Consider the following 12,259-nt stretch of genomic DNA (forward strand, 5'->3'; position numbering starts at 1 on the left):
TATACATATATATATCATATATATGTATATGTATATATATGATATATATATCATATATATAAATACACACACATATGTATGTGTATATATATGTATGAAACATATGTGAAAATTAAAAAAAAAAAAAACATCTAACACCATCTCTGCCCTTCAAAACCATGAAATCTAGTAGCAGCACTAATATAGGTATGAATATAAAAAACTGTAATTTTAGATCAAAAGAACCACAAGAGAGTAAACAGGATGATAATGATGGAATACAACTAACATTCCCAAAGTACAAATAAACCATTGATAATGGGAGATTATTTCCATGGGGGCAGTCCAGTCCTTTTCAGAGTCTCTCTTTTCTTACAGAACCAGATTTTAACTAATGTAAACTTGAATTCAAAATTCTTCAACACAAGGACCCCACAATGACCACAGCTCACACTTGTTCAGTGCTACTCACTGGGACGTGCGTCAGGATGGTAGAAGCCAGGAGTTCTCTTGCCTCCTCTATTTTGGTCTTCTTTGGTCCACCTCCCCACATCCTTTGCCTCCTTACTTTGTTCCCTATATACTTTAACGCCTATAAAAACAGAATATAATGATGTTTGAATGACACCACTAGAGGAAATTTATTAAACACCAACCCATACATAACACTATAAGCAAAAAGACAAGGATTCTGGTTATAGAGAATGCTGCATGAGGTTTAGTCAAAAATCAACATTTGTCACAGATCAATGACAAAAAGCATTATATGCTGTCCAATACACTGGTTCCCTTATTTTATAGTTTTCTTATTACAAAATTGATACATGATCACTGTAGGAAATTTAGAATATACAAATGAACAGATTATGCGTATATACACACATGCATTACATATATGAAGCAGCCACCAATCCTCCTCCCAGAGAGAACCACTGTCCACAGTTAACATTCTGGAGCTGTGCTTCTTTTCCCTCAAAAAGGAAGCACATCATGTTAAGACCTCTATCCTGAAAGCTACAAAGCATTGCTGGGAGAAAAGAAAGCCTAAGTAAATGGAGGGTTATGTCATTTTCATGGACTGGGAGGGTTTAATAGTGTTAAGAAGGCTTACTGTTACAATTCTCTCCAAACTGACCAAAAATCTATTGATTCTACAATTTACTTGGAAATGCAAAAGACCTAGAATAGCTAAAGTGCTCTTGAAAAAGGAAAGTTGGAAGATTTACATTACCTACTTTTGATTAGAAAGCTATGGTACTCAAGGCAGTGTGATACTGGCATAACGACAAATAGATCAATGGAAGAAAATACATCCAGAAATAAACCCATGCTTTCATGGTCAGATGATTTTTGACAAAAGTACCAAAGCAATTCAATCCACAAGGGAAAATCTTTTCCACAAATGGTGTTGAAGCAATTAAGCAGCTACAAAGTAAAAAATTAACTCTGACCTCTACCTCACAACAAATAAAATTATTAGTTTAAGTGGATTTTAGACATAAGCATAAATACTAGTACTATATTCTTGCCCTTGGAGGAAGAGAAATTTCTTTACACAGGACAGAAATCAATAACTGTAAGTCAAACCAAAAAAAAAAAGTTATGATATATAAATCTGTCAAGGGATTTATATCCAGAATGTTTTTTAAAGGACTTTTAAGTTCAATACTAAAAAGACAACTCAACGAGGAAAACGAGCAACATATTTGAACATACTTCACCAAGAAAGTCAGTCAGTAAGTCCATGAAAAAGTGTTAAGCATCAGTAGTCATCAGGGAAACGCATATTAAAACCACAATGGTACAGACACCACTAAACGCCTAGTAGAATGGCTAAAATTAAAAGGACTGACAAGACCAAATGTTGGGGAGGACGCGGAGCAATCGGAACTCTCACACGGGGGGGTGGGACTGCAAAATGGTACAACTGCTTGGGAAAGAGGTGTGGCAGTTCCAACTTTATAAAAAGTTATATTCACAATGGCTCTTTGATCCAACAATCCTATTTGTAGGTACTTATCCAAGAGAAATGCTGAAGTGTCCAGGCAAAGGCTTGTACAGGAATGCATACAGCAGCTTTATTCATCCCGAGTGAAACAACCAAGTGCCCATCAACAGGAAAAAATAAACTGTGGTATATTCATACAATGGAATGCTATTCAGTAATAAAATGGAACTGCGTGGATAAATGACATAAAAACAACTTGGATGAGTATCAGCCAGTACGCTCAGCAAAAGAAACTGGCCACAGAAAAGTACATACTGCATAATTTCACCTATAAAGTTCTAGAACAGGCAAAATTAATCTGTGGTGAAAAATCAGAACAGTGGGGAAGAAAATCAGAGGACAGAGGTGAAAAGTAGCTAAGAAGGGACATGAAGGAACGTTCCAGGGTAATGGAAAAATATTCTACATCTGATAAAAATTATGCACAATTGTGCAATTAAGACTTAGAATTTATGTATGCTGAAATGTACATATAAAAATGAAGTATTAAAAACTAATCAAATAACTGGTGAGGAGTAGGTAGACATTTACATGAAACAAGAATGTCAAAGCGTTTTGTAATTATCAAAGCTGTGTGGTGGGCACATGATGATTCATAACACTAATCTGTATACTTTGTATGTGTTGAGGTTTTCCCATAATAAAAAGTTCTTCAAGAAGAAGATGATGTGGTTCTTATTATTCTGTAGCAACAAATGAACACACTTTTTTGTTTGTTTGTTTTTTTAAACTGGCTTTCCGTTAGAAGAGAGGGCTAGGATTCCTGATTCTTTATCTTGAACTTCCTGTCCCCAGTTGAATGTCTGGGAAATTTCTTTTCTGTGCTTCAAAACTTAGCTCAGGTATCACTTCCTCTCTGAAGCCTTCCTAACCCTACTCCTTTTTCTCTACTTGAATTCCTTATGGATAAAGAACTAAGTGCTTTCTTTCCACTTCAGACCACACCGTAATTTGATTATTTATGGGTATGTCTCTCCAACTAGACGTTGTGTCATCTTTTTCTCTGATTCCTACTGACTGGTTCAGGGCCAGGAACTGAACAGACCCTCCGTGGTGAGATCGGGACATCAGACCCAAGATCTTCTCAGTTAAACATCCGTTAGAGCAGATGATAAACTAAGACTGTGCCAAGCCTTGCTGCAGGGACCTAGCAGCAAGTGGGGACCAAGTAACTACTGAAAGCAAGCCCACGGTCAGTGGGAACTGCCAAGAGACAGGCAGTTCAGTCGTCCCTAAACTAAGCTGTCCTCATTAAGTTTTGGTCTTCCAGTTCCCTTGGGAAAGAGGCTAAAGATCCTTCACTTTGAGGGAAAAACAGAGGAACACAGGGGAGCCCAGTATCCCTTCTATATAGCAAAAGTCAGCTCTTCCCTAAAATAATTAATAATGTTGCCAAGGGTTCATAGTGTGAGGGTTGGGGTAAGAGCCCAGTCTGGTCATGACTAGGCCAAGATGACACCCCCAAGTGCATCCTATCCTCCAAAAGGCTAATAATTTCTCCTCTCTATACCACAGCCCTTGACAAGGATGATCGAAAACATCCGTGACCAAGGCCCAGCAAAAGGCTCTGTGGGCAGAAGGAATGGAGGAGAGACTGAGAGCGGAGGCATTAAACACAAACACAATGCAGGTGGTTTAGCAATCCACTAAGTGCCATGTTGTCAAAAGTTCTATTATAGAAGAATACACCGCAGATCTGCTCCACGTTCACTTAGAACAACAAATAGCCACACTGCCCGAACTCGTGTTCAACTTACCAACCATTTCGGAGTATGCATTTCTCTATAGCCTCTTATTAGCTGCAAATAATTAATCAATGTTCTAGTCCAGCACACGGAGTACAAACCATGTCAACCTTACACCCTCTGTTTGTATATTCCCCTCACCTTTAACTGAACTTCTCTCATTCAGTTAGCTAACACTTTCTGTCAGCACCTATTTAAAAAAAATAAATGATTTTTCAACCCACTATTTAGCCTTTTCACACAAGCCACACCATGCTGTTACAGGGTTATTTGAGCAACAACGATGCTATCTGTTATAAAATGAATGTTCACAGATCTCACTGAATCCGCTGAACTACCATTAAGGTAAACTGCTCTTCCTCAGCATTTCGTAGCTTTGAAGGAGAGAGTGTATCTCCCCACATTGAGCCAACTCCTGGGTGTTTCTTAACGTTTCCTCTTCATGTTCTTGGAACCCTTATACAGTACAATTCCAGTTGGAAACAAAGATTCATGAACACTAAATATTTCGTTTTCAATAAAGACCACAGATAGAACCTCCTAGATCTAAACAACTTCTCCTGATGCCACCTGCCCAATAACTGGAGCTATTACTTAACTGCATAAAAAGAGGAAGGCAGTAATAACAATCCCTACTGGTTTGTGCCTTGGGATTATATATACACTGACATACAACGATCAACCTTCTTGAATGTTTTTCTGGCTCTAAGAAATATCAACACACACTAACAGATGTAAGTGGGAAAATGCTACCTCTACAAGCATCCTGGGTAACAAGGAAAAAGCAGCCTGGAATTTACACCTTGTTGAAAGTAACCCACAGAACAATGTACGTATGGATATGTAAGAACAGTCTGTTGTGCTTTGATAGCAGGGAATCCCTGCCTCCCAGGGCTATGAGTAAGGCCACCACTTTACATGGAACAAACTACTTTACAAATGTGGGACTAAACATTCTAAATGTGGGCATTAGGGCTCCCTGTCACCAGGGCAGGAAGTACAATTCATTTTCTTATGTTTAGCATATATATCTCCCTGTCTTCATCTTTGAGTGTTGTGTCCTAAAATCCCCAGGTTCCAACTAGGAATTCCTTAGCAGGTCGATGAAGGCTCTACAGAGCTCTACCCTGGTAAAGGGTTTCTGATCTTGAATTTTCTTGCTGATGATACTGGGAATTCAGAAAAAGGGATTCAGACCACACTGGACACCGAAAGCAACTGGAAGTAGGGAATAAAAGGGAAATTGAGGAGAACTGAGGGGAAAAAAAAGCCTTCTACACTGGAGTTGTTGTAGTTCAAAATCATAAATCATTTGGGCAAATAAATGAAAAAAGCACACTTGCTATTATATCAGAACAAAAGCCTCTTGGCCACATATCCCCCTTCCAAGTTAGACACCACAGGCTGATAATCTGTCAAGGCAAATTCCTTCTTCCAATTCCTAAAGCACAAGTCAAAGAAGCTTCTCTACTGGTCCTCCCCAACACCCTCCCACACCTACACCCCAAGAAGTGACTGCATCCGATGCTTTATCCATGGGCAGCATTAAATCTCCAATTCCCTTTCATAGCAAAGGACGACATGAAAAGACACACCTGCATCTGTGTGAAAATCTGAGCTTTCTGGCACTCTTCCAGACTGGGCCCAAATGCAGCCATCACGTGCTCCTCTGTTCCAATCATCTGTACAATTTCCTGGTCACTCTCCACACCCATGGCCTAGGAAGGAAAGAAAAGATAGAAAGAGTGTTGGCTTTGTGTTAACTCACTGACATTTGCTTATGCTAATTCGGCATTGTTTGTGGGTATTACTTCTAAGCAAAAGCTAGCTCTTTTCTCAGAAACGGTGCCATCTGGCATTGGCAGCCATAGCACAAGCTGCAGAAGAACCTGAAAACAGAAATTTTGATTCGGAAGACGAAAACAAACATTCTCAAGCACTTTTTGCATGTGTGTCATCTTCTAAAATGTTTAAATAGCCTAGGAGTTTCATCATGAAAAAAGGAGGTAGGAAGGTATAGTGGAGACACTGGTCACAATTACAAAAACAAACTGAAAACAAAAACAAAAAACAAAAACCCCAAAACAGCCAAAGGGCACTAATCAGAAAATACACATTGCTGAAAACAAACAGAACCCCAATTAATTTTGTCACAAGACTAATTTTTCTGAGAACTGTCAAATCGTTCACATTTAGGCTAAAGGGATTTTTCTTAAAGGATGTTTTACCTCACTAGTCTGGAGACATCAAGCTATCCTTTACGCAAGTTTAAAAAGAGGTTTTTTAAAACACTAAAAACACACGCAAGAGGTTTAGGAAACCCGCTTCTCTTAAGTGTTTCAAGGTGGCAGCCGGCAGCACAGGTCTTTGTAGATTCCATATGGCACGAAGGCTCACTCCTTCACACACTTGCCTGGAATTCTGCCACATCAAGAAATAGAGCATAATCTCACTACACCTCTCTTGGCGGAGAAAGAATCTGCTTCTTAGAAGTTAGGGGAAAAGTTATGTTTGCATTAAAATTCTTCCTTTAGCTATGCAGAGAAAACAGAACCAGGAATAACTATCTAGTGAGGATTCGATGCTCTGGTTCCTAGTTCTCCACACACGAGGGAGAAAGGGAAAACTGAATCTCAAGTTCCAGTAAGGAACATCGAGAACACGCGCCGGAGTACAACAGAGAGGGCACCTCTCTAGGTCAAGGGATCTCAGGTGTCCATCCGAAAGCAAGGTCAAAGACAGACCTCACAACCACTACCGTCCCGTCACCTTGTCCACCTCAGTTTCTTCATTTCTGTAACAAGAAGATTCAAAATTCTACAGTCCTCCGTTTGACTCTGAGCATTTTCTGATCCAGAAATTCCATCTGGATGCTTTAGGATCAGATGTCAACTTACTGAAAGTTCGAAGCTTTCGGGGGGCAGGGAGCTAAATATATGCTGTGTCCCCCCTCTGAGGCAAACCGTAGCGGTTTAGAAAAGGTTCGCCAATTCTTCGACCCTCTCTACGAAAGGTAAAAAACTAATTCTCCTCTTCGAGTGTGGGCTAAACTTAATGACTCGCTTCTAGAGAAAAAAAGGTGGAAGCCACAGAGTACAACTTCGGAGCCTGGTTAGAAACAGCACTGCAGCCTCTGGCTTGCTCTTTCTCTTAGAGTGTTCCTCTGGGGTGGGGGTGGGTAGAGAAGCTAGCCGCGGGCAGTGTCATGAAGACACCGGAGCCATCTATGGAAAGGTCTGATGTGGAGGAGCCACCATGAAGGCAGACCTTCCCACGCCCCAGCCCAGCCTTTGATGACTTCAGCCCTGGCTGACATCTTGACTCATGAAAGACCCTGAGCCTGAGCCACCCAGGCAAGCAACTGCCAAATCTCTGACGACAGAAACTATGCTGAATTTGCACAAAAACTAACAGACCAACTTTTGGCATTAGATTCACTACTGAAACTTAAAAAAAAAAACCCTTTTTAAACGTGTAACTTGTTTCATCCAAACATTTTTTTGTTTAGTGAACAATAAAGATGCTCTCAGGACACAAATCTCTTTTGTATACTTTGATTTTCATGTCCTTTTATCTCTAATTAAAATGATGCATTTGTTCACGTCGATGCTAGGCATAAACTCCACTGTTTAAAAATGACATAAATTCGTTAAGACACTCAGCACTTCATGGATTAAAGGAGAGCAATCCTCGAAAATGATCACTTCTAATTGTTAAACAAATGAAACAAAAACAAGACCCTAGATTATCCTCTGAACAAGCACTGAGTGCATGTGCTCTGACAGCTATGGCCCGTACGGACAGCTGTATACGTTTCCTCCTTGGTCTGCAAGAAGCCAGCCAGAGATACCAGAAGAGACTATTTCTCTGTGAAAAGCTAATCAGAACATAAATTAACTTCCACTTGTCAATCTCAAAATAATATTATATGGGTTCTGGGGCACCCGGGTGGCTCAGTAGCCTGAGCATCAACTCTTGGTTTTGGCTCAGGTCACGATCTCACAGTTCAGGAGATCAAGCCTTGCATCAGGCTCCACACTGACAGCGTGGAGTTTGCTTGGGATTGTCTCTCTCTCTCTCTCTCTCTCTCTCTCTCTGCTCCTCCCCTGTGCTCACACGCGTGCGCTCTCTCTAAAATAAATAAATAAAACAATTTTTAAAAAAAGAATGTTATGTGGATTTCAATGGAATAAAAATATAAGAAAAACAATACTAGGGCAACTAATTTGCAGTAGAATCCAATCACCCTTCTCTAAAATCTTTGATAATAAAACTTTGTAACTAATACACTACCCTCTCAGAGGAAAAGTGCAAACACTAAAAGAGAGCTATATGGGCAGATGCTAAACCGAGTACGTCCAGATAATACAGCAGGACAAGGTCTCACTGGGACAGAAAAAGAATCTTGGAGCTGAACTGGCAGTAGCTTTCTGGACCCACCCCCTTTCTTTAGGCATGTCAACATCTAAATCTTCTGAACTAAGGTCACCTGGATTATTTTAATAATTAATTTTTAGTTTAGAAATCTCCAAATGGGAGAGACTATATACTTCATCACCCATTTTGGTGTTTAATAATAATGAAAAAGTCCTTCCTCATTTGACATTATTATGAATTTTTGCTTCAAGTTGTCCCAAGGCTGAATCTAAGCGGTAATTTGATAACTGCATAAAATTTTCAAGTGTTCTGACATGGATCTAAACAGACTGCTTAGGCCCTCCAAATATTTCTAAGCCATGAAGTGAAGATATGCCAAGCACATGGTAAATGACACCATATGTGCAGAAAGAATCATCAGTGGCAAAGCTTTGCTCTACAAGGACTAAACTCTTCCTATACTGGGTCTCTGAACCACAGGGTGATAACTCAGGTCATCATCAAAAGCGCTCTAGCTCCAAAGACCAAACTGATTTTGTGACTGTTTAGCCTTGGGATGTCACAGCTACAAATAAATGGCATATTGCTATGGAAACGATAGCAAAATGCCCAACCATTTTGCTTCGCAGACATAATTTAGACATCTGAAAACTAGCTTTTATATATGGAACTCTTTGTACTCCAGATATCTGAAATCATTTCACCTGATAAGTCGGAAATAAGTGCTACATAATGACCTTACGAACAATTAGCAGAGACAATACGTTTCAGCAGAAGGTCACCCAGTCTGGCCATCAGCAATAAGGTGAACAAAAATAAGAGAATATGCTCTTTAAAAAGCGGCATGAAATCTCCTTGGATGGCCGCGAAGTGTGACTACAAGTGTGACGTTTAAAGACAGACGCTAATGAGCGGAAGAGAAAAACCTGCCCACTGATGGGGATATGCTGAAATATATCATGTGAAAGACGGGAAGGGATTAAGTCCTTCAAATACCTAATATTCAGAAGTCTCTAATCTTTCTTTAGACAGAAATCAATCTATTATTACTCAAAGTGGTCTTAGCAGATAAAAGAACTGTAATAGCCCTCTTTCACTCCGCAGTTTTTTTCTCTTCAAAGATCAACAATTTTAATGTAAGTTGGTTTCCAAGAAACAATGCCCAGCTCCCTTGAAATCTGATCTTTTCTGTAAAAACTTTCAGACTACAGATGCCATCACAGTGCAACTGCTGAATACTTGGGAATTCAAAATGTAAAGGGGGAAAAGATTCATGGGCAGGAGAACCTTTGTAGTGATTCAAGTCCATAAATAAGGCTGATCTAGGTCTTAAAAGCTTTAGCCATCATATTCAGACCCAGCATGAAACCTGGAAACCCTGCTGCTTCTGTCACTTTTAGCCAATTGTTGGTTACAATCAACAACCATCAAGTCCTAATGACTGTCAAGGTCTGTGTTAGGGCCACACAACACAAAAAGAGAAATGATGTGACTTTCCTGGTCGCCCAGTTTATTTTGCTCCTGCATAAGGAGAGCGAAGGCAAGAGAAACAGTATCTTCTTTCTAGGCCATCCACTTTTCAAAATATGCGTGATTTCCTTTGCTCTTCACAACAACCCTCTCAGGTGAAATTTTCACTTTATAGGGGAGTTATCCAAGATTCAGGGAGACTGGGAAATCTGTCTGGAGGTCACACAGCTAACAAGTGGAGAAGTGGGAACTAGGCCTATGTCTGTCTGGTGCTAAGCTCTCCCAAATCCCGTGCTGCTCCCCAGATGGAAAAGTCTTAGAAGTTATCAAACAAGGTTCCATCAGGCTTTTAAAACATCCCTCTAGCGGGAGACCACAAAACGTGACTACCTGCGACCAATGTATTTAGTTTATTCAAACAGAAAAATTTTAATCGGTTGTTTCAATTCTTACACGTGGCTGATTAGAATATAAGGTTACATTTCAGGAAGAAAGTTTGGCAACATGCACCGAGTTTTTTAAAAACACATATAATTTCATTCCCAGGAGTTCAGTCTCACAAAATAGTCAGCAACATGCACAAACACGTATGTGGAAGAATACTCAGGGCTGTGCCTAAGATGGAAAACTCGGAAAAAATGGCACCTGAATGTTGTCCTACAAGAAACTGGTTAAATAGATTATACCACCCACACTTCTGTACAATGCCTACCAGAAATAATGATGTAGCTCTGTATTTACAGATACAGAAAGCTATTCACAATTCACTGGTAAGTGAAGCAGAAAAAATAAAATAAAACCCATGTATATATTACAAAAGCAAAGGAAAAAGGGTCTGAAAAAAAGTGTAGCTGAAAATGGAATTCTGCTTCTCAGTGGCTTTCTAAATTTGTACAATTCAAGCACTGTTGTATAATCTCAACTACACATTACCTAAAAATGCATATTGCTAACTTATAGGCCCATTTTAAAAAGGATTTAAGTTGGCTCTAAATACACATACACATTTGCAACATAATAAATTTGAAAGAAACGGTCTTATCAAAATTTTGTTACCTAGCCAAAAAAGTATTTAATAAAGGTTTTCTGATTTTAATGTGTCCATGTGTCTAGTGATATATTTTCCAGGTGAATGACAGAAGACTATGAGCATTAGAATTAATTTGTAATTTCTGGTCTAAGGAATGCAGTCCTATGCATCTTTAAGCCTCTAAAACATCCATAAAAGTCCTTTGATGCATAGGAACACACTGCCCTCTGCTGGAGATGTAATTCTACACAGTCAGATGAAATTCTCTTTACCCACTAACCACCGCTATGGACACAAGACACTGCAGGGTACTAGGGGATCCTTACGAGAAATGCCAAAATTACTTCCATGCTTTAAAAATATAAACCTTGAAGAAATATAATGAAAAGTACATTTTAAGACTTCTCTTTGCCCCCCCCCCCAATATAATGGTACTGCTACTGTGATCATCATCGTCAATCATCACTGTCCTAAAAGGAAAATAAATGCCAGCATCTCAGAGAACTTAGAAGCACATTAAGTTGCACTAAACATTAAAAAAAATCTCCTACAATCTTCTCCATGTAATTGCATTCAGAATGCAGTTATTTCCTGAGTTAGAGAACCCAGCTGATCAATACCCAGGAACAGCCCGGGGCACCCCTCCCAGCGACCAACTAGAGCCTGACAGGAAGGGGCCCATCTCCCCGCCTCCTGGGCCCTGGCCGGGTCACAAGTCCAACAAGACAAGTTCAAGTCCTTCTCTCTTACTCCTCTGAGGTGTATACCCAAATGCTTTTTTCCTTTTTAACCAGCTTAGTTACCTCCATCTCAGAGGCTATTTTCTCCCCTTGCAGCCCCCAAAAGGTTTCAGATATCGTTAACTGCTGAGCAGGAATATTTAACTCCAAAGTAAGTTAACTCTAAATGAGAAACAAGTGTTATCAACCCCTAACATCACCCCACGTCCCCACTCTCAAGATCTCTTCAGTACTGACTTAAACTGAACTCTTCATTTCGATCAGCCCTAGTCAGGATTCACTTCTGGCCCATACACAGTTGGGCACGGGTCTCCTCGGCTGCTGTGCTCTCCGGAGGCACTGCAAACCCTGAATGAGAGAACACTGAAGCATTGCACCAGTGGGAAATGCACTTGTGTCCTGCGGGCCTCTGGTTAGGTTTTCCTCCACCCATCAATACAGAACCTTGTTTGACATGGCTTTCTCCTTAAGGACACCTTATTCAATGTATGTTGTTGACTCATTAGCACTGAACTCACAGCCAACGGCACTTAACTCATGCCTGAACGCAGCTTATCTGACACATGTGTTTTCTCCATAAGGCACATCATGGCCTTCTTGTGCTTTGAAAAGATAGACATCACTTCAGCCCCTGGCTTGGGGGCCACTTTAAACGGCAAAATCCCCCCTCCCCCAAAAACACAAAAATGTGAAAAAACATGGCACTAAAGAGACCATGGTAAGGGCTCCTGTTTACAGCTTGAGAGTGGAAACAAGAAGGCAGAATGTCACCTTCTTCGACCTCAGCTGGGAACATAGAGCTTGGGGACTCAAATTTGTCACTGCTCTGAGCCTGTGCATGTCTGTGAATAACTGTAAAACCACCACCAGTGATGATTTCAGGGTCACAAATAAATTTCAGCACGTATAA

At 40.1% G+C, this 12,259-nt stretch overlaps 1 protein-coding gene across 1 annotated transcript in view; it reads right to left on the bottom strand.

Moving 5' to 3' along the window:
• Positions 1–12,259, bottom strand: part of POLR3B (RNA polymerase III subunit B) — a 103,509-nt gene that overhangs the window by 72,541 nt on the left and 18,709 nt on the right. Inside the window, exons 10-11 of the mRNA XM_019446669.2 lie at positions 5,328–5,450; positions 452–571 (exon numbers count right to left, since the gene is read on the bottom strand). Coding sequence (XP_019302214.2) covers positions 452–571; positions 5,328–5,450 — 243 coding nt within the window. The remainder of the gene's footprint in view (positions 1–451; positions 572–5,327; positions 5,451–12,259) is intronic.

This window comes from Panthera pardus, unplaced genomic scaffold (assembly GCF_024362965.1).
Source record: "Panthera pardus isolate Hobbes unplaced genomic scaffold, ASM2436296v1 HiC_scaffold_6, whole genome shotgun sequence".
NCBI lineage: Eukaryota > Metazoa > Chordata > Mammalia > Carnivora > Felidae > Panthera > Panthera pardus.